Source organism: Alternaria incomplexa, assembly GCF_024043165.1.
Source record: "Alternaria incomplexa strain BMP 0042 chromosome Unknown scaffold_2, whole genome shotgun sequence".
In the NCBI taxonomy this organism is placed as follows: domain Eukaryota; kingdom Fungi; phylum Ascomycota; class Dothideomycetes; order Pleosporales; family Pleosporaceae; genus Alternaria; species Alternaria incomplexa.
Genome location: NW_026249851.1, coordinates 266319 through 287537, shown reverse-complemented (window position 1 = coordinate 287537; position 21219 = coordinate 266319). Strand labels below are relative to the sequence as shown.

At 53.3% G+C, this 21219-nt stretch overlaps 11 protein-coding genes across 11 annotated transcripts; 5 read left to right on the top strand and 6 right to left on the bottom strand.

Annotated features, from left to right (window-relative positions):
- Nucleotides 1-542: 542 nt before the first annotated feature.
- On the top strand, nt 543-1305 carry J4E90_001571 (uncharacterized protein; the record flags this gene model as incomplete). Its single annotated transcript, XM_051431158.1, has 2 exons — nt 543-778; nt 876-1305. The coding sequence occupies 2 exons, from the start codon at nt 543-545 to the stop codon at nt 1303-1305; spliced, it is 666 nt and encodes a 221-aa protein (XP_051294292.1).
- Nucleotides 1306-1830: 525 nt separating this feature from the next.
- On the bottom strand, nt 1831-2902 carry J4E90_001570 (uncharacterized protein; the record flags this gene model as incomplete). The annotated part of the gene is made up of 2 exons (XM_051431157.1): nt 1831-2712; nt 2762-2902. The coding sequence occupies 2 exons, from the start codon at nt 2900-2902 to the stop codon at nt 1831-1833; spliced, it is 1023 nt and encodes a 340-aa protein (XP_051294291.1).
- Nucleotides 2903-4084: 1182 nt separating this feature from the next.
- Nucleotides 4085-5716, bottom strand: J4E90_001569 (uncharacterized protein; the record flags this gene model as incomplete). The annotated part of the gene is made up of 1 exon (XM_051431156.1): nt 4085-5716. One exon carries the CDS (start codon nt 5714-5716, stop codon nt 4085-4087), a length of 1632 nt encoding a protein of 543 aa, XP_051294290.1.
- A 2162-nt stretch (nt 5717-7878) lies between these two features.
- Nucleotides 7879-10422, top strand: J4E90_001568 (uncharacterized protein; the record flags this gene model as incomplete). Its single annotated transcript, XM_051431155.1, has 5 exons — nt 7879-8001; nt 8056-8825; nt 8875-9169; nt 9215-9418; nt 9469-10422. The coding sequence occupies 5 exons, from the start codon at nt 7879-7881 to the stop codon at nt 10420-10422; spliced, it is 2346 nt and encodes a 781-aa protein (XP_051294289.1).
- Nucleotides 10423-10579: 157 nt separating this feature from the next.
- Nucleotides 10580-11146, bottom strand: J4E90_001567 (uncharacterized protein; the record flags this gene model as incomplete). Its single annotated transcript, XM_051431154.1, has 3 exons — nt 10580-10711; nt 10792-10991; nt 11095-11146. 3 exons carry the CDS (start codon nt 11144-11146, stop codon nt 10580-10582), a joined length of 384 nt encoding a protein of 127 aa, XP_051294288.1.
- Nucleotides 11147-11561: 415 nt separating this feature from the next.
- On the top strand, nt 11562-12718 carry J4E90_001566 (uncharacterized protein; the record flags this gene model as incomplete). The annotated part of the gene is made up of 2 exons (XM_051431153.1): nt 11562-12063; nt 12162-12718. The coding sequence occupies 2 exons, from the start codon at nt 11562-11564 to the stop codon at nt 12716-12718; spliced, it is 1059 nt and encodes a 352-aa protein (XP_051294287.1).
- A 360-nt stretch (nt 12719-13078) lies between these two features.
- Nucleotides 13079-13897, bottom strand: J4E90_001565 (uncharacterized protein; the record flags this gene model as incomplete). The annotated part of the gene is made up of 1 exon (XM_051431152.1): nt 13079-13897. One exon carries the CDS (start codon nt 13895-13897, stop codon nt 13079-13081), a length of 819 nt encoding a protein of 272 aa, XP_051294286.1.
- A 413-nt stretch (nt 13898-14310) lies between these two features.
- Nucleotides 14311-15507, top strand: J4E90_001564 (uncharacterized protein; the record flags this gene model as incomplete). The annotated part of the gene is made up of 1 exon (XM_051431151.1): nt 14311-15507. The coding sequence occupies one exon, from the start codon at nt 14311-14313 to the stop codon at nt 15505-15507; it is 1197 nt and encodes a 398-aa protein (XP_051294285.1).
- Nucleotides 15508-15612: 105 nt separating this feature from the next.
- J4E90_001563 (uncharacterized protein) lies at nt 15613-16631 on the bottom strand (the record flags this gene model as incomplete). Its single annotated transcript, XM_051431150.1, has 2 exons — nt 15613-16345; nt 16393-16631. The coding sequence occupies 2 exons, from the start codon at nt 16629-16631 to the stop codon at nt 15613-15615; spliced, it is 972 nt and encodes a 323-aa protein (XP_051294284.1).
- Nucleotides 16632-17014: 383 nt separating this feature from the next.
- Nucleotides 17015-17880, bottom strand: J4E90_001562 (uncharacterized protein; the record flags this gene model as incomplete). The annotated part of the gene is made up of 2 exons (XM_051431149.1): nt 17015-17533; nt 17584-17880. The coding sequence occupies 2 exons, from the start codon at nt 17878-17880 to the stop codon at nt 17015-17017; spliced, it is 816 nt and encodes a 271-aa protein (XP_051294283.1).
- A 420-nt stretch (nt 17881-18300) lies between these two features.
- Nucleotides 18301-20317, top strand: J4E90_001561 (uncharacterized protein; the record flags this gene model as incomplete). Its single annotated transcript, XM_051431148.1, has 3 exons — nt 18301-18445; nt 18493-19334; nt 19382-20317. 3 exons carry the CDS (start codon nt 18301-18303, stop codon nt 20315-20317), a joined length of 1923 nt encoding a protein of 640 aa, XP_051294282.1.
- Nucleotides 20318-21219: the final 902 nt, after the last annotated feature.

The window sequence follows — 21219 nt, the reverse complement described above, 5'->3', positions numbered from 1 at the left end:
CCTACAATAACATGTAGACCTACTAGATAAGTGACCTAGCGTCAATGTAGGCTCTAGACCTGTTCAGTTTTTTTTGTATGAGGTGGGCTTGTACTTCGTATCAACTTGATGGCCTGTGCCTGACGGCCATGTTCAAGTAGAATGACGAGAGGAGGCCAATGAAGCAAGACGCCGTGTATCGTACCATATATTGTCAAAATGTACTAGATCCATTCCGGAAGGACGCGTATTATGTAGTACTTTGGGGCCAATCCAATTGGGCAAGGGACGGTCTATTGCTGGCGCTCAGGTGTTCTCGCGGTCTTCTCGAGTCGTATCACATCAGAGATGTTATCTCATAAATGCGCTGCGCGTAGGGTGTATGATTCATCTTGGTGTTGATGAAAGTGATGATGAAGTCGACGAGGAGCAACTTAGAAGTCCAGCCAGGCCATGCCCCACTAGCGCAATGATGCAAACCATGCAAACATCATCACCACCGAATCCACTGATCTCATCCACCCATCTCCAAATCCACCTAATTGGAATTCCACCACAACACAATGCCTCCTCTACGGCTTTCCCCAGCGCTACTTCGCGCGCGACCGCAAGCGAATTACCAATGTCTCCGCCGCATCGCACCCTTCCGCCGCGCATCAACCACACCACCGCAAAGCGACATAAAGCCCGTCGTACCCTGGAAAACACCAACCAGCGTCTGGTCACCCGAGAACCTCATACCCCCACCCAAAGATGGCGAGATACTACTTGAGCGCCGACCAAACCGCGCATTACCACCGTATGTCTACCTTTGCACAACACCCATCCTCAGCCCATTGACCCTCCATCTACACTCCACTCCGTCTTCTTAACAACCTACTGACACATACTCATAGAGTCCCACCCCTAATATCCCCGCAAATCCTCAAAACGATGCCTCTCTTCATCCTCGCCATGACCGCTTGCCTCTTCGCCTTCTTCAACTACCAAAAGCAAGAATCCTCCGTCGTAACCGCAACCCTCTACGCGCTGCGCACAAACCCGCTTGTGCGCGAGCAGCTCGGCGACGAAATCTATTTTGCGAGTAAATATCCTTGGATCAAGGGCGAGATCAACCAGCTGCATGGGCGCATCGAGATCAGCTTTTGGGTTAAAGGGACGAAGAGGGCGGGAGAGGTTAGGTTGACGTGCAGGAGGAGGGGCAGGGGTGGGCTGTATTATACCAAGGAGTATAGTTTGACGTTGGAGGATGGGACGAGGTTGGAGCTTTATGATCCACAGGGGAACGCTATTGATCCGTTTCAGGCGATTGCTGTGGAGGAGTAGGGGGAGAGGTAGATGGCGGGGATGCTGTGGCTGCTGTGGAGAGAGAAGCAACTCTGATGACCGGAGTGTGTGGATTGTTGGGAAGTGCTGGATGCGAAGACTGTCAACTCGCCTCGTCCTGGCTGGTAGCAAGCACTTTCGCAGAGCACCAAGTCAGGAAAGATCAGCGAACTCTCACGCTGTGTACCATATGTAAATATATATGCGCATCACATATCACTAAGATGCAATGAGAACCAAGTCATTGAATAGCAATACTAAATATTGCTAGGAGAGGAGTATATGCTAGTAAGAACCCCAGAAAAGAAAGTACCGCTTCCAACGAAGGACAGCTCGCTCGACAGATAGGCGTCTTTCTGGAGCGTCAATGATAGTAGTCTCAATGTGCCAAACGCCAATGCCGTGTGTAGCAGTATGCTGATGTAACAACTTGAAGAAAAAAGAAGAAAAAAGAAAGTGGTATCATAGTAATCGTACTCATCTTCACAAATCCCCCCGTACCCCTGCAAGTCCAGTCCAGTCCACCTAAAACTTCTCGTAATCCGCCTCAGGCCTCCTAACACTAGGATGATGCGCCAAATTCGGCTTAACAAGATGAGCAAACTGCGGATTCACATTCAACGGATAGCTAATCTCCGGCATACGCGCAGTCTCCTCCTCCTGCTCCTCACGCTGGCGCTGCCAGAACTTCTTGCGTGCGGGCTCGCCCGACGTGGTGCGTGAGTAGATGGAGCTGGAGGGGCGGTGCGAGAAGAAGCTGGGTTTAGCTGGTGACTGGCTGTGGTAGGAAGGGAGGAAGGATTGGCGGGCGTTGCGGAGGGCGCGGAGGGGGCTGAAGTCGAATTGCGAGAGGCGGTTTGGGTCTTCCTTGGTGGGGGAGGGGACTTGAGGGGAGCCGCAGTCGACGGGTGGGGTGCCTGTGCGCATGGGGGGTGGGCTGTTATTGAAGTTGCTGCGCGAGGAGGTGCTGCCTGTGTGGTGCGTGGTTATGGTGAAGGCTTTGTGCTTGGGGTCGTATTGGGATTGCGTCTCGGCGTCCTCGTGGAGGGTCATGGCGCCTCGTGAGCGGACCATGCGGGCGGTGATTCGCCGAGACTTGTCGCGGAAGACGAAGCTCGCGACGATGTTGAAGAAGCCGATGACGATGGCTAGGATGCCAGAGGCTACGAGTAGGCGCCAGAAAGGTAGGGTGAGCGACTCTTGGCTTGTGGCTTCCTTGTTCATGTTGCCGAGCATGTTGAGTCCGACTATCATCATCGCGCAGCCCAGAGTCACGAAGCCATGCGAGGGGCTCAGGAGTGGCCAGTTGCGGGCGTAGAAGTTGCGGAATAGTGAGCATTCTGAGACGATGAAGAAGAGTCCGGCGATTGCGGTGATCACATGGCTCGTGGCATCGAAGAAGAAGAACTGCATATGTGAGCTTTTGCGAGTCTCAAGAGTAGGTTTCTAGACGCACCTTGGAGATGATAAAGGTCTTCACCAGCATGACCACACTGCTGGCGACCACGGAAGCAAGAGCAATGATGTTCAGACCGCGCAAGACGTTGAGGATAATGTAGCCCGGACCAGCCAGGTGTTCGGCTGAGAGAAGCGCCATTTCGTTCGTGTAGAGAGAGTCGTAGGATACTGAATCGTCCAAGTTCGTAGAGAGATACAATTGGTCTGTCCAGCAGTCGCGTCGAGCGTAGGGGTAAAGAAGAGAGGGAGCGTATAGATTGAACAAGTTGAGTTTACGAAGATAAAGGTAAAAGGGAGTGTCCCACGCCGTCAAGGCAGCACGCCTTCAACAATAGTAACAATAACGAACAATAGAGACGTGAAGACTAAAGTAAAATGGAGAAGCAAGAACCCAAGGTGAAGGAGGAGGGGAGCCTCAGGACATAATTCGCCGCTAGCCTGACCTGCCCATAGTCGCGAACCTTACAATAGAATCCAATATCGACCATCGCGCTGGGAAAGGCTCGTCGCCTCACCTTCGAGTGGCCCAAACGACTCCAGCGACCGTAGTCGCGCCCGTACTACCGGCCCATGTGAAACGCTCCCCGCTAGACTCGGCGGGAACGGCACTGCGAGAGGGCGGCCCAGTCAATCATTTCGCAGCGAGCAGACTCGGCTGCGAAATTGTTGCAAGGCATCGTACAGGGTCAACGTGGGGTTATGGCATCCAGCCGATGAGGCGCGGTTTGGTCGAGGTGTGGCAGTCGCGTAATGATTGGTGTTGACGCCTTGAAACGCGCTCGCGTAGCCGCAAGGGCCGTGTTTCAGAGCTAGAAACATCCGCATGCCATGGGCTGCACCACCGCGGGCGGCAAGACATAAGCGGGCCTTCAATCGTTGGTAGCCCGTCCGTCCAATGTGAGGCGCCACAGTCTGGGAGTCGTTGTTTTGGGCTGCTTGCAGTGGAGATGGAAGGCGCGAGACTGGCGGGTACATAGGGCGCCAAGCGAGGGTCTGTCAGCAACGGAAGTTTGTTCCAAGTGCGCTCCACATGCTCGTCCTTGATCAAACCATGATCGGCTTGTAGAGTCTTGTGAAGAGCCGGAGACAGAATGTTTAGTCACCACAGAAGATGTATGCGTCACACATGTCCAATCGATGGGTATGGAAAAGTCATCATATTGCAGTCCAAGAACGATAGGGTATAATGCGGTAAAAGACCATAAGTGCGCCAAGGAACCGATGGTTCAGTTAATAGTGAGCTCGCCCCCAAACACTTTGCCCACTCGATATACCTGCCGCGACCGGGGCAGTCGACCATTAACCTATAAAGATTGTCAGTTCACCACTCTATTACCCTGAAAGACTGGGTGTGGTGACTTACCAACGTGGTATTCCGAAAAACCAGCTCGTTGCCGTCACTGAAAGGGCGAGTATTGGTCGGAAGATTGAAGACCTGTAACAAAGACTGGTTCTCATCGCGATCGTTTGGAGCAGAGTTGCGATCCGCCATCGATCCCTCCGTTGTGTGGTGAGACTTCCATGCACCATCGCTTTCATCATGGACATCCTCCCGGCCGTATTTTCGCACGTGTGCCAAACGCCAGTTCGCCCCAAAGAATTGCTTTCGTGATGGCCTGGCCTTGATCTCTTCAATCTTTGCAGCCTTCTCTTCCGAGGTCATGGTCTCAATTGAGGGCGCTATGTTGGGCGAATATGCACTCCGGAAGTCCGTTCCGCGTTGGGCTTCGAGATCGTCGACAGGCGCCCTTGTCAGACGTGAGACAGTAGCACGCTCGAATGGGTTGTATCCTGGTTCAACATCTGTAGTAACCTCCTCCATCATTGGTGTCGGTAGAGAATCGTGAGTTATAGCATTCCGGCGGCTTGGTGCACTCTTGATAGCTCTGGTAGTTCTTCTCTTGATCTGCGTTGGCTGTTCATCCTGGATTTCCGCGTTCTGCATGACATTGTCCGCTACAGCACGCTGTGATGTAATCTTCCTGGCATTCCCGTGACCTTCCTGGGGTCCCAGTACTGAAGGCAAAGGAAGGTACTCGTGGTACTCTTCCTCGTATTTCGCCCTATTGGCTGTGCTAGTGAAATTGTACACAACCCGTTCATATGGCCGTCCTGAAGGCTTCACGCCGTAGAACTCAGGTTGATGGGAGAGAACTGACTTAAGACTCTTCTCCCAGGCGCCTTGGCCTTTTTTCAAGTAGGAGAATCTCAAAGCCAGCCAGTCGATTATCTCCAACGCGGTCATACCTGTGCCTTGTGCACACACCAGGGCTATCCTCGCTAAATCGCGGTTTGTGTGACGCTTCGTTGGTATAGACGGACCTGAGTGTGCTTCGGTTGGGCTTTCAGAGATATTGGAATCTCTTTCAGCCGTCTCATCCGACTTTGAAACCGCTGACTCTTGTTCCTTGGCCGCTGCAGGGGCAGCTCGATCCGGCAAACCATTGGTAGAAGGGTGCTTAGGCGACATGTGCGTACCCACTTCGGTAGGATCAGGAACAGTGGAAGCCGGATTCCGAGATTCGTCTTCTCCTAGCAGATCTGAACTATATGTTGAGCCGGAACGAAAAACATGCGGACCGGACGTTCCTGCTAAGTCGTCGAGATCTGACGTCTCAGTGGGTTGGACAGAGCGCTCTCGCGGCTCATTGACCTGTGGTACTGAAGCGCTGTTGGACGATGAACTTTCTGGTCTTATCTCGTTGGGTCTTGACATAGTCTTCTGGCCAAGAGTTTCAGCAATCGACGTTACTTTTATCGGCGCACTCTGCTCAAGTGAGGTTTCTTGTGACGTGATCAAGGCATCTGGAGCTGGGGTGTCTGCGGAGGATAAGCCAGGCAGAGCATTATCACGAACCTTCCCTATATCCGGCAGGGTCTTTGCCCGATCTGGGTCGAACCAGGACAAGGGGCTAGTCTTGGCCGTTGTTGACCCAGGCTTGTCCTCTGACATGGGCGGAACATGTGTTGAGGAAACAATTTCCACTTCATGATTACCTAATCTTGCAGCTGATGGATGACTGATCGAATTTGCCGAGCTCATTGGTAGGAGTGACGCATGACGACGAGCGGTGTCGACATCCGGAGTCTCCGGTATCTCTTGTTGGCCCATTTCTGCAATACGGGATTTTGTGCGACAGCCGGGACTATACATCGATCAGACTTGTCTGGAATAAAACATGCACACACGTACCACTGAGCATCTTTCTCTCCGGTCTTGACTAATGCGGTCTGTTTTCGACATCCCGAACAGAGAGCTGTGAAGGGGGCCTGGTTTTGGGTGTGGCTCGGATCATCGAGGGCCAATGCATCCTCATCATCTTGCGTAGAGGTGTTTCGTTGGAAGACACGGGCGTTAGGCAATTTTTCTGATGAATGCTCGGGTATAGAACTGTCAAACTGACTCGACCGTTGTGATGGTGTGTTCGGAATCTCTGTGCGCTCGAGCAGCTTTGATTCAAGTGGCTGAGATGGGCCCAAAACATCCTTGGGTTTAATAAGATTGACAGACGTGGCAGCACTCGAAGTGGTTAGGGCGATCTCAGGCTCCACACGCTTTTCAGGAATGTCCTCTGGGACACGATCTGGTGGCACGGCATTTTGAACTCGGTGGGCGAATCTCGGTTTCAACAATTCTCTCACGACAGAGTGACTAGCGGGGGCCGGTGCTAAGGACACGCTGGAAGGTTTACGTGTTCCAATATCACTCAAGCATGCTGAGCATCGCCACTGTAGCCTGTCTTCTTTAGCCTTTATTTATCATGAAGGTGTGAGCCCCTTACGGATTAGTGCCCGGGGCGAGCGGAGGCTTTCGACAGCTATCATGGTATGATCTAGAGCATCCCGAGCATGCGACTATCGGGTTATAGCTCGTGGCACTGGATTTATCACAGATGAGACAGGTGGCTTTAGGAAATGAACCGGACTTCGAGGGCTTTCTTGATTGAGATACATGGCGCCTTCCTGAGATATCGCGGGCGTTCCGGTTTACATGTGGTTGAGGAGCAGCTGGTGCTGGGAACGATTTGGAGACCGGTATTGCGCCCGCGTTGCGGTTACTTTGCGCAGTCGAGGTGGCTACAACGTGTTCATTAAAGCTATAGTATTCGTCAGTATAGCAAAGTATTCCTCAACATCCTCCATACCTATGCGTGATTGCGCTAGGGTCAGTCGAAAGACCTGCCTTTCGAGTCGTCGAGTTGGGCTTGCCGGATGTTGTACGTTGACGCTTCAGTGGAGGCGGTGATATCACACTCTTTCGGCGCGGCTGTGCGTTACTTTGGCTCAAGGTGGAAGGCTTCTCTGAGACTTCCTTGTCGACAATGCCAGGCCGATCATGATGTGGTAGCTTGAGATGAGATGCAGAAGGCGGCCGTTGTTCTCTCTCATGATTTTCCATTTGGAATGTTGTACGGAGGTAGAAGCTAGTACCTGCAATAGTACATAAATGTCAGCGTGTACTTTTAGAATATCATTGGAGAAGTCAAGTGACAATGAGCGACGTGGATCAGTTCTCTTCAGTTTGTTTGTTGCATGGCAGCATTTCGCTGCACTGGAGGCTTCCGCTTTGTTTCTTCGACGGGCAAGCACGCGCAAACAGTGAAGGCCGCGACATACTAGGCCACGCAGCAGGCGCAAAGGCAAACCATCTCAGTGCTCTCAGCGATCTAACCTTTTACCAATGGTCATCATGCGAGAAGGGATCCGCGTCAGTTGTCAGTGCTTGATTACTTACTTGCTGTGTGGTTCAATCCGCTGACCCGACTCGGAATAGAGTGGGCTTAGTCCGGAGAGACGCGTCTAGGACAAGGTGCCGCTTCCGCGCGACATACGGGAGAAGACGATGAGAGAAAAGCCTGCGAGCAGCCATGCGGAGTTTGTGATTTCTCATGCGTGTGGGTGAGAGAACGATGCGAGGCGGCAAGTAAAGGCGAGAGTGCACCGATTGTTGTGTCGTCCGGTGTTGAGGACGGAAAGAATCAAGGGCTCCAGGGCTGTGCGTTGAGCGTGGATCGCGCTATCACGTGCCGATGATCCGGTGGGGCAGGCGCATCTGGCCTCTACGTGCACTTGCATGTGCTTGCGGTACAGATTCACCAAAGTTACAGCAGCGCTATGAATTTTCTCAAATCAGCGGTCGCATCTGCGATATCGCAAGGCCCGGCCTTTGGTTACACATTTGGGGATCGGGTCGATTTGAATGACTCCATCTGGACACTGCACAACGGCACAAAGCGAGTATGGCCCGGAGGTCTGCCTGTGCGCGAACACATGCTAACATACGCCTGCTAGGACGACGGCTCCAAATGTAGCATCTTCTCCTTCGACATAACCGCCAACAAGTCCCGACTGCCCCTCGCTCGCAATGCGCTCCGCAAACTACGCACCCTGCGTCATCCAGGAGTCGTGAAGGTCTTGGACACGGTCGAGACGGAGACATATATCTACATCGCGACCGAACGACTAAGCCCACTCAGCTGGCATGTTAAGAGGAAGAGTCTGACAGAAGAGACCACGAAATGGGGGCTACACAACATTGCGAAGACGCTCAAGTTCGTGAATGCCGATGCTGCGTCGATACACGGCTGCATCCGCCCAGCGTCTATATTCTTCAGCGAGAGCGGCGAGTGGAAACTTGGCGGCTTCGATGCGCTGAGCTCTGTGAAAGAGGACGATTCCATAATACCGACCTATGGTGGTCTCATACCAGATGCGGGACGGTACATGGCTCCTGAAGTTTCCAAGGGAGGGTGGGAGGTCGTTAAGCAGAACCCGACGCACGCCGTAGATGCATACAACTTTGGTATCCTTATCTTCGAGGTCTTCAACGGCAGCTACAACAGTAGCGACCAGCTAGGGCAAATGAAGAGCATTCCACCAAGCATGCACCAATCATACAAACGCCTCCTCAACCCAAACCCAAAGTCGCGTATGAGCGTGGGCCAGTTTTTGGATCAGGGAAAGCGGATCGGAGGCTTCTTTCAAACACCATTGATTCAAGTGACGGACGACATTGAGAATCTGGGATTGAAAGCCGAGGACGAGCGGAATGAGCTACTCGGGTAGGTAATTCCAGAATAACTTTCTAATCAGTATGCTGACCGATCATAGGAAGCTCGATGCGGTCGCGGACGACTTCCCAGCGGATTTCTTCAAGATGAAGGTACTTCCTGAACTACTGAAGTCTGTCGAGTTTGGAGGCGGAGGTGCCAAAGTATTCAGTACCGTCATGCAAATAGGACAGAAGCTTTCCGACGACGAGTACGAAACTCAGATCACACCGGTTGTTGTACGGCTTTTCGCAAACCCGGATCGAGGGATACGGGTCTGCTTGTTAGACAACCTGCCGCTCATGATCGACCATCTACCTCAGAAGCTTGTGAACGATAAGATCTTCCCCCAGATGGTAAGCGCCACTTCAATTTCTTGAACGGAAAACTGACATTATTAGGTGACTGGCTTCTCGGACATCGCACCGGTAGTGAGAGAACAGACAGTGAAAGCTATCCTTACTGTGGTACCCAAGTTATCAGACAGAACAGTGAATGGCGAGCTTCTTCGCCATCTAGCAAAGACGGCAAACGATGAACAGCCCGGGATTCGGACCAACACTACAATCTGTCTAGGAAAGATTGCGCGGAACTTGGGAGCTAGCGTGCGTCTTGATACATTCGACGTACAAAACAGACACTAACATATTGACAGAGCCGAGCAAAAGTCCTCGCAGCAGCTTTCTCTCGCTCGCTACGTGACCCGTTCGTACACGCTCGAAACGCTGCGCTGCTTGCACTGGCCGCAACAGCCGATCTCTTCACGGAAGATGACTGCGCGACCAAGCTCCTCCCCATCATGTGTCCTTCATTGGTAGACAAGGAGAAGCTCATTCGCGACCAAGCACAGAAGAGTGTTGACATCTACATTGCACGAATCCGCAAGTTCGCGGCCACAATGCCGGATACCGTGCTACCATCACCAGGTCTCGCCGCTGGCGGGGGACCTACCCCACGGATTGGGACACCTGCAAACGATACCTCGTGGGCCGGCTGGGCCATTTCAAGCTTCACAAACAAGTTAGCATCTACAAGCGGCGAGATGCAGGCCAACTCTGTAGCCAATGGAGCAGCGGATCAAAGATCGTCCTCTGTACCACCAGCTACCACAACCACCAGCAAACCACCAGTTCCCGTAGCATCAAAACCCGGAATGACCCTGCATAGCGCAAAGAGTACCGCCTCAATTCCTACCATCAAATCACCCGATCCAGCAGCGGCGTTTGATGACGAGGCAGAAGACTTCAACAATGACTGGGGCGGCTTCGCTGACGAAGAGGAAAAGCCACAAGACGAGGAGGACCCATGGGGTACACCAGCCGTGTCGAAGCCAGCATCCACGACGTCATATGATGACAAGGGCGAGCCAGACTTCGCGGGATGGTTGGCAGCTCAATCGAATGCGAAGAAGCCCACGAAGAACGCTCTTCCAAAGGGTCTCACTAAATCAGCTACGCCAGCAGCAAAGGCCGCTAGACCGGCAGTAGGAAGCAGGTCGAGCACGACAGGAACGACGAGAAAAGTCATCGTGCCGCCCAAGAAAGAGGTCAAGAAAGAAGAGCCGAAAGCTGACGAGGAAGAGGAAGGCTGGGGTGATGCCTGGGATTAATAAGGTATCTCGCAAATGATGTCGATTGTTCAGCATAGCGACGGCGTCTTTGAGATGGGTTGCACCTGATAGATCTCATTGCAAGATCGTATGACTAGTTTTAGAGATTACAATCTTAGGGATACATAATGTTACATGTGACGGCGTTTGTCGAGCTCTATGCTTTCTTCTCTTCCTTTTCCCGCTTGCCGAATGTGTAGGCTAGACCGCAACCTGCCACGTTGATGGCGCACAGAGCGAGTGAGCCTCCTCTTACTATGCCGCGAGCGCTGAGCTTGTTCTTGATGCCCTGGGTTTGGTTAGATTTTGCCACTCTCAATGTAGTCTGATGGAAGAATCCTTCGACGTGAAGGAATAATTCAAACATACCTGACTTCTCCGCATAGCAAGCAATGCATATAGACCACTCCATGCAGCCGTGATACCGGCAGCATCGGTCTTGTAGTTGCTCAAGTTCAGGTAGGAGGAGAAGAGCAAGACGGGTGTAAACGTCATGGGGAAGAACTGGAATGGACGAGCATGTTGGGCTGTGATTAGGGTGGCGAGGAGTGTTGGCGGTACGGAGTTCTCTGTACAACAATGATTGAGTTAGTGACCTTGCCTCGATAAGTATACAAGACAATGTGAGGCACGTGCGACGAGGTGAATCAGGAAGTAACAGGATAGACGTACCTCCCCAATTCCTCAGCGATTGCAGCATAGAGGCTTTTGGTTGTTCGGGCATGGTGGAGTTCGTGTGCGCTATAGAAGTGCGTAAAAGAATTGACAGGCGAGTGAATATGTCCAGTGCTCAGGAACAAATGCGCACAGAAGGGTACATGGGTTGAGATTGGGTGAAGACCATGACGTTGGTCCGGCAAGTGGACCGCCCGCCCGTGCCAACCCAGCACATGGAAACTGGCCTCCGGGACTCGCGAACTTCGACAGACAACAGATAACGCTTTAACGACTAATACCACCACAACCCCGTCACGGGACGATATTTGATTCACGCACACCCATCGCCATCACCGCCGCATTATCACCAGCCGTCCACACTTGCGCATCGGCCTCCCACCCCCACCGCTGCCTGCCCCGGCAGCACAATCTCCCACCACAACACACCGATACCCCACAAACCGCCTCTCGCACACGACACAATGTCAGGCAAAACCTCGGGCTCCGACGCCAAATCGCGAGACCACCACGACGGCAGCGCCGGCCGAGCCTTCACGGTCGAGCAAAAAGCCGCCGTAATACGCATCAAATCATGCGCGCCAACCGCCTACTACAAGATCCTCGGTCTGGAAGAAGTAAAAGCCAGCTGTTCAGACTCGGACATCAAAAAAGCGTACCGCAAGCTCTCCCTCCTCACGCATCCGGACAAGAACGGGTACGATGGCGCCGACGAGGCGTTCAAGCTGGTCAGCAAGGCGTTCCAGGTGCTGAGCGATCCGGATAAGAAGAAGAAGTACGATCAGTTTGGCGGGGATCCAGATGCGCGGTTTGATCCGAGGGCGCATGCGAGTGCGAATGGAGGGGGTGGTGCGAGTCCGTTTGGGAATGGGTTTGCGAGAAGAGGAGGGGGTGGGTTTGAGGAGGAGATGACGCCTGAAGAGTTGTTTAGACAGTTCTTTGGGGGTGCGTTTGGGGGGCCTTTTGGTACGTTTTCCTTTGCCCGGAAACCTCGGTCTTGAGGTCGTGGTTTATACTGCACAGCAAGAACAACAAAAAGACGACAACGAACTAACACACCACAGGCGGCATGGACACAGGCCCAGGCTTCGTCTTCAACCTCGGCGGCGGCCCCGGCGTCCGCGTCCACCAATTCGGCGGCGGCCGTCCGCGCAGACGCCCCGGCACCGCCGTCCCCCCCGGCAGCGAAGGCCAACAAAACCTCTCCTCCGCCTTCGCCAACCTGCTCCCCCTCCTCTTCCTCTTCGTCCTCCCCCTCCTCTCCTCCCTCTTCTCCGGCTCAACCTCCACCTCCGCAAGCCCCAACCTCGTCTTCGAAACACCGCGCTCCCCCAACACACTCAAGCGCGTGTCTACGCGGATAAAGATAGATTACTACGTTGATCCTAAGGAAGTGCATGATTACACGCCGAAGAAGTGGCGCAAGTTGGATGATATAGCTGAGAATCAGTATGTGCATATTACGAATACCAGGTGTCAGAATGAGAGGGTGCGCCAGAGGAGGGCGATGGAAGAGGCGCAGGGGTGGTTTAGTGTTGACCAAGAGGCTATGAACAAGGCGCGGAATATGGAGTTGAAGAATTGTAATAAGTTGAGGAAGTTGGGTGTGGATGTTTATTAGGTTAGGAGGTGGCTGGGATGAACGCGTTCTGGTTCTGACGAGGGATAGACTTTGTCGTACGTTTGGCTGTACGTATCTTGATGTTGGAGGGTGGGAGGAGAGGTTCTTAGAGGGAGTTGTTCCGGGGGTATAATTAACTCTCAGATGGACGCATGGCGCATAGAGGCGTATGGTAGCGTCGACTGCGCGTTCAGGCGCAGGATTTCCCTTCTTGAGCGAAATTACTCTATTCCCGTTCGCGTTCATATATACATCTATCCATACTCATCAAAGATCCTGCCTATACCCCACTCCAAGTCAACTAATCATACATATATACAAATCTATCCTACAACCCCATCTCTCCCCCATCTTCCGCCCCTAAAACCCCCAAAACCGCGCTATCCTCATCTTAACCCCCTCCCAACTATTCAACTTGGGCCTAACATCCAAATAAAAATTGAGTGCCTTCCCCACCTTCCCCTCATCCCTCCCCGCATAAAAATCAATCACATACTCAACCTTCGTCCCACACCGATCCACCACCCAATCATGTCTATCAAACGGCGGCTGATACCCCATCAGACTCTTCCACCGCGCCCGCGGCGTTAAACTCGTGCTCAACCCAGAGAAACTCGCCAATTTAGGCCCGCCGCATTTCTCGCTCCCGCGCCCGCTTTCCCACGTCTTGATCTCGTGCCACGCGCGTTCGTTGACCGCGTTGTGGATGGGCACTATGGTGCGCATGTCTGGGGCGGACGGGTCGTAGGACTTGCGGCGCATGGCGTCGAAGAACATTTGCTCGGACGGGTAGATCCAGTTTCCGGTTTTCTTGTCCGAGCCTGTGTCGCGCTCGTTGTTTGCTGGTCGTGCATTGGGTGCGGGTTGTGCTGCGATTTGGGAGGGGAGCGCGCGTGGTATTGTGCTTACTTCGCGGTCGGTGCCGAGACGTATTTGCGAGAGGATGCTTGTGCTGCTTGGGGGTGGGGAGGTGGTGCTTTGGTCAAGCGTGGATGAGTCGCAGGATTGCTGGACGGCGGATTGGGAGGGTGCTGGCGCGGCGGCGGCGGGTGTTGGGATGGGTGTACTATGGGGATTTGGTGGTGTGGTGCCGTTTTGTGCACGGGCTTGGGCGAGCCATGCTTCGCGTGTCTTGTGGTCGACGGGGCAGGCGGCTGCTGGGTCGTCTTGCGAGGACATTGTCGTGGAGATGTGTGAGGTTGGTTTTGTCGGGTTCCGAGAAACTCGGGATCGTGACGGAAGCCATCGAGAAATGTTGGGCACGGGCCTTTGCGGGAATCAGGCGGGTCTGATTGGCTGGCGTTGAACTACCGCATTCCACCGCTTTGGACAGCGTCAAGGTGTATATCTTCTCACAGCCGGAGTATAATTCGTAATAAACGGCCAATTTCCAAGATTAAATCTGTCTAACCTGTCATCGCGCAAGTAATTCCGCTGTCCTGAGGTACTGTCCTAGATCCGCGCTTTCTAGACCGCATCCAACTAGACCCTGCATATAAACATTAAACCCCACCAAGCCCCCTTGACTTTCACCGCTACCCTCAGTGTTTTGCTTCTTTCCCTCCCGTCCTTCTTGCATACCAAACGTCAAAATGTCCGACATCCACCGTGCCAGCACCACCGCCCCGGTCAACATCGCCGTGATCAAATACTGGGGAAAGCGCGACCCCAAGCTCAACCTCCCCACCAACTCCTCCCTCAGCGTCACCCTCGCGCAGTCCGACCTCCGCACCCACACCACCGCGTCGTGCTCGTCTACCTACCCGAAAGAAGACACACTCCTCCTCAACGGCCAATCGCAGGATGTTTCTGGTGCTAGGACACAAGCGTGCTTCAGGGAGCTGAGGGCACTGAGGAAGCAGCTCGAGGAGAAGGACTCTAGCCTCGCTAAACTCGCCGACCTGCCTCTGCGCATCGTTTCCGAGAACAACTTCCCCACCGCTGCTGGGCTGGCTAGTTCGGCTGCTGGTTTCGCTGCTCTTGTCCGCGCAATTGCAAACCTCTACGAGCTCCCCTCTTCGCCAACCGACCTTTCCCGTATCGCAAGGCAGGGCTCTGGCTCCGCGTGCCGCTCGCTTTTCGGCGGATATGTAGGCTGGGAACAAGGCTCCGCTTCGGATGGCAGTGATAGTGTTGCGTTCCAAGTTGCGCCTGCGAGCCACTGGCCCAACATGCGCGCTGTGATCTTGGTTGTTAGCGCGGCCAAGAAGGGTGTGTCGAGTACCTCTGGTATGCAGATCACTGTTGCTACATCTAGTCTCTTCCAGTCGAGAGCTACCGAGACTGTTCCAAAGCGCATGAAGGAGATGCAGAAGGCGATCCAGGACAAGGACTTTGAGGCTTTCGGCAAGCTTACCATGATGGACAGCAACTCTTTCCACGCTACTTGCCTCGATACATTCCCTCCGATCTTCTACCTCAACGATGTTTCCCGGGCGGCTATCAAGGTCGTTGAGAGCATTAACGCTGCGGCTGGCAAGATCATCGCTGCGTACACCTTCGACGCTGGCCCAAATGCTGTTGTGTACTACCTTGAGGAGAACGAGAAGGAGGTTGCTGGTCTGTTCAAGCAGATCCTGAACGAGAAGGATGGCTGGCAAGGCGAGAGGGGCCAGGCTGTTCAGGCCAACGCCGACGCGCTCGAGAAGGTCAAATTTGACGCCGGTCCCGCTATCACATTCTTGGAGGAGGGTGTTAGCAGAGTCATCTTGACAGGTGTGGGCGAAGGTCCAGTCAAGACTGAAGAGAGTTTGATTGATGAGAAGGGCGAGCCTGTCAACAGCGCATAGAGCGTATGGCTAGCTTGATTGCAGAATTTTGTGTAGATACCCGTACAGAATGTCAGATACTCTCCAGCCAGAAGCGACGCAGAAGAAGGTTTGGCCGCCCGTAATTCAGCATGCCCCTTTGTGGTCTTCGCTCCTGAGTGGCCGCTCCAATGCAACTTTTCCGATGCGCAACTTTGACTTGCCAGAACAAGAGCTCTTCTCCACATCCGTCGTATGCTCATGGTAACTGCAAAGGTCCAATTGATAGACGCCCGGTTTCACGGTATGGCCTTTGGCCCGCTCGCTACCTACCCTCTCGAAGAAACGTAGTAAGAAATCATGCGGTAGCTGAAGCATCGGAACCTTGTACCCACTCCATTCCACGTAATGTCGGTCCACGAATAGGTCTAGGAGTGGGTCCGATGGTGGAAGATTCTCAAAGGCGTATATGATCGATTTGTAGCCCAGCTCCACCGGAGGACCAGCGTCAGAGTCCTGGACTATCTGTCGGTTCATAGCTGTCCGTAAAACAGGCACTGCAAACCGATCGGCGAACACATACAGCTTGATCTTGCAGATGTCTAAGGGCGTGACCGATCGGTTCATGATACGAGAGTAGTCGGCCCAAATAACGGGAACCTGTTGGGTGTACATCCACTCCAGGAATAGGTTGAAGACACCTGGCTCAATATCGTCCAGACTCACGACTCCGTCCTTGGCTTCCTTCCAGGTACCACTGAGTGCCTTGCGGAAGTAGTCGGAGTGGTGTGTTAAGAATGCTTTCTGAACATAGTATTCCTTGCGTTCTGGGCCAACTTCGACGACGACATGGACTGGTATGCCTCGTTGTGCCGCGACACTGAGAATATGTGAGTTAAGCCCTGCATGTCAATAGGGAAGATGTACCTGTGCAGTGGCGGGGCAACCTTGTTCTTGGAATAGGTTCTGACACTCATGGAATCGACCTGTAAAGGGTTGTGACGAGACATGAGTGGTGGCGGCGGTGTAGGTGTGCGTTCTAACAGCGGTAGTAAGTCTTGGGAATCCAGGTCGCCGATGTCATCAAGGTCGCTACTGTCGGTAAAGTCCAGCGGATCCGAAGATGCAGCTGCAGCCCGAATGCCGTTGGAAGCGTTCGGGAACATGCAAGCGGCGTCGAAGCAGAGACGTAAAGTGACAGTCAGTGATGTGGCATGACGCGAGGTGAGAGAAAGTTCCTATAGCGCGCCTTCTCAGTGAGCCGAGCACTGTCCTGAGAGGCACGTGGGGGAAGGAGCGAGCAACCAACACAGGAAGGACACACGATAGTGAGAGGAAATGTTGAACATTGATTAGATATGACTTGGCTAACACAAGAGCCACTGCAAAGCATACGATGGAGAGCCAAAAGACATAGTTGGCAAAAACACATTTCGAAAACGACAGAAATTTGCAATGAAATGCACCGTGGTATAAGATCCCCCCAAATGTACAATGCAACGCCGAAAACAAGCAAAACCAAGCATTACAGAGACGATGTACGTATCATCTAGTCCAAAACAACCGCAAGAATGATGATGACCAAGACAATGGCGAGAATGAGCAGCAGGATACACGCCTTACTCCTCGCGCTCTTCTGGTAATTGCTCGCCTGCTTAAGGTTCACATGTGCACCTCGCGACGCGTCATGCGTGACCTCAACGTTCTCCTCGATGATGTCGAGTTGCGCACCCTGCTCGTGCACCATATGCGCAACATCGCGGAACAACTCGTTGAGTTCCCCAACCGACTGCTCGATGTTGCGGATCTCAGACTCGCGCTCGATGATCATCGACTCTTGGAAGTCGACCTCATCCTGGTTTGCCAAGCGCAGCTGCTCCTGCTCTTGTTGTTGCCCAAAGTCTCCTCCCCGCTCTTCGCTTGGCGATGATACGTCTTGCAGGGCTGTGCGTGCCGCCTGTGCCGACTGCTTCTCTTTCTCTAGGGCTTGCTTCTGGAGGTGTTGGAACTCGGTGAGTGTTGCTTTGAATTCGCGCTGGAGCTTCGATTGCGTGAACTTCTGCGAGGGCTGTGGTCTGTTAGCTACCGGCTTCCATCTCAAGAACGAGGTATCCATACCCCAACATCGGGCCAGGTGGTGATCTTCTTCAGTCCCTCTCCAAGCTCTTTGAACTTCTCCGATGTCTCTTCGACGGTCGTCTTCACGCGCTCGCGCACACGAGCGGTCTCGTGCTTGGTCCCTAGCTTGCCCGTCTCTTGCGACAGGCGGGCGACGTTGCGGGTCAGGGCGAAGAGGTCGTCGGAAAGCTTGTCGGCGAAGTCGCGGAACTCTGGGTCATCGGCGTATGACGGATCGTCGTCCCTTCGCCATGTCGTGGGTTGCGATTCGAGGGCGCTGGAGCGTTGGAAAGACATGGTGCCGGATAAGGGAAGCGGCACTCGATGATCTTCTAGAAGAGTGTCTGGACGATGTTTGGAGCTATGCGATCGTGTGTGGGGTTGTTGCAACCTAGTACGCAAGTCCAATCGTGGCTACCTGGAGGTTGGTGCTCGGTGGTTCCTGCGGCGATGACGAAGGACCGCGGCTAGGGCACATGGCTCAAGGCACAAGCGGATCCCTTAGGTAAGCGTGCAGCTGTCGGCGACGAAGTGGTAGCTGCGCCGATCAACAATGTTTGTTTGACAAAGTCGGGCAGCTTTCACTGCTGCAGTACATCAGACTGCCGCATCAGCGCGTTCGAATTACTCTTGGCGCGACGCCATCCTTCTGTTTCTTTGCTATGATATAGCCAGTTCCTCACTCATACGCTCTCTCTGCCCCGAACTGTCGCAAACATGGCGCTCGCACCGCTGGGAACGCAAGTGCGCCCGTACAGAGACTACCTGACGCCTGCTCTGCACCGAAGATTCAACAAGGCCAGTCGATACACGCTGCTGCTATGCTATGCGATCGCATGCTGGATGGGAGAATGGGACAACAGTGAGAAATCCTGAATGAAACCCATACACACCTATTAACAAGCACAGTGCTATGGCTGTGGTTTCCTCTAGGCCTCACTGGCATTCGGACCCTCCTCATATTTCTCTCCGCCCTTTCCATCTACGTCCTTCGCGTCGCACAGTGGCATGTTGGCCGCCGCCAAACAGAGACCCGATTCGAGACGTTCAAGAAATACTTCTTCCGTCCGGCGACACTGATCACGCTTGTCGCGTACGCTTTCTCCGCGATGCTGTTTGTCGAAACTTATATCTGGTCGCGGGGCACTCAAGCCAGGCTCAACTTCATCGAGGCCGGCCGCATGCACGAGCGATTCCGGCTGAACGAGAGGCCGCTCTACCTGCGCTATCTCTTCTACCTACTATCAGCAGCACAATCGGGGGTACACTTGTGGAGGGACTACGACAAGATTGAGTTGCAGGCGATGAAGCCTAACAAGGAGCGGGGTGACGCGACCACTTCCACACCGGCACGACGGGGTCCCAAGCCCAGACATGTTCTTACGAGATCGCTCAAGGGCATTGCAACACATTCGACCTTCTTGGCTTCGGTCGTTGCAGCTGCCGGTTTCTGCCTTTACTACCTCGGAACCCGAAACCTGATCTGGAGCTACTACTACAGCTTCAGTCGATACCTCTGGAGCTTGTCCAAGACTTCCACACCTACAGGACTTGCTCCATTCCTTCCTCTGTGCTTCATGTTCGTCACAGAAGGAACGCTTCTCGTTGTGCTCTGGGAGTTTGTCAACAAGACCTTCGATGTGTACCTCGCACAGGAGCCCTTGAAGAACGATGTGCCCATCACCAACGACTCTACCGACCCCAATGGATCCCTTTTGAACGGACTCAAGTCGAAGAAGGATACTGTCAAGGTAAGAGGAAGTGATACTATTACTACGTTCACTGCTAACTAATTCAGGCCATTGCTTTCTGGGAGCTAGCCCTCATCACCGACGCCTTTCCCGAGCGCCGCAAGACTATCTACAGCGAGATGGATCGTAAGAAGGCTCCGACACATCAACAAGTTACGGATATCTGTCTGGGACAGCTCAAGTGGCTTATCGAACGTGTCAGTGCTGGTCTCGATCCAGCCTACCAGCCCAGCGACGCATCAGGTCAAGACAAGCCAACCGGGCCTATCAATCTGGTTCCTCGTATCGCACAACCGCTAAAGGACGACAAGCCGATTGCTGCTGCGCCACCACAACCAAGTACCAGGTGGGAACATGTCGAAGCAGCAACCGCCAGTATTGCAAAGTCACACAGCGCTCCAGGAAACGCACAGCAAGCATACAGTCGGGAAGCCATCAACAAAGGAATGAAGAAGGCCCAAGAAGGTGCCCGGGAAGCCGAGTCGTTCTTCACGACTTATTACAACAAGCTTGTTTCTTCCCCGGTCGGCTTATTGTTCCAGCATTCCTTCCAACGCACATCGAATATTGTCGTCCTCGGCGCACCTTACTCTCAACTTTCCCAAGTCTGCAATGCCGCGACTGCACTAGCAAACCTTGCAGTGTTTTCTCTTGCCGAAGACAGCTTAGGACGCTTTCACCAAGGAATACCAAGCATAGTGCGCATATTCACTATTGCGCTGAAGAAGATCGATGAGTACATGGACACAGCTCCTATACACTGGAGCGACAAGGAGACGAACGGCAAGCCAGAAGCGGAGAGGAGGAAGGTGCCTGAAGTAGATGAAGCCAGAGAATGTCTCAGACAAGGTCTTGAGAAGGTTCTTGGCAGCTTCAACGAATACCTAAGCGGTATGGGTCTCAGCAGGCTGGAGATTATGGAGGCAAAGAAGGTGGTGGGTGTCAAGAAAGCGCCAGAGATGATTCAGGCGGGGGCGAAATAGTAGATGTCAAAACTTTCGCAACGAGATCTCGTAGAACCATTTGAATGAACCAGTCATAGACACCTTCTCAAGTTCTGTCAATCGCAGTGCTAACAAGACTTTGCCCTCGTCCTAGACCATTGCATAATCAAAACACTCCACTCCCAAACCGATCGTCCCCCATCGGCCTCTCCGTCGCCCATCGCATTACGCCAAGCCCACCTTCCCTTCCTAAGATCGTCTACATCAGCTCTGCCAACCAGCAAATCAAAGCCTTGAACCCATCCTCGCCCCCAGCGAGGAAGATGCCAGATGCCAGACAACCGATGCAGATTGCTGCATCATGCAGCTGTCATTGGTCCTGTCAGACATGACCTCGCTGTTTCAAACGAACGTCGGTTCCAGGGGTAAACACGATGGACGTTAGCGCGCCCCACATTTCTCAACTAGCCGGGTTGCGCGTCCGATGGATCCATATCGTGATAGGGACGGAGAGAGAGCCAAGGACGTCATGTTGGGTGAGGCTTGCGCGGTGCATGGCGCGATGGCGTTGGTACTTTCTTTCGTCTGAACTGCTTTACGTTTCTCATCGTCTTCTTCTTGTTATTTACGATAACTTGGGTTTTCTGTGGCGTTTGGAAAGCTTGAGGGACTGTTTACCTACTTGTGCCTTTTGGATGATCATACCCGCATTGTCCTTCTTTTCAGCCGCACGTCCTACCTAGGTGCCATTCGTTCAGGCGGGTATTGCGTAGTCGTTATCTTTTCTTCTTCTTGTGTATACGTTTACTGCGCCTTGTTATTTACGTTCGTTTCTGGCGATCGGGTTAGATTGGATTCGTTCACGGCTGAAGGCGAACGAGACGCGTTAACAACATCGCATTTGGAACACTGGAAAGCGACTTTGATACCACGATTCCTCG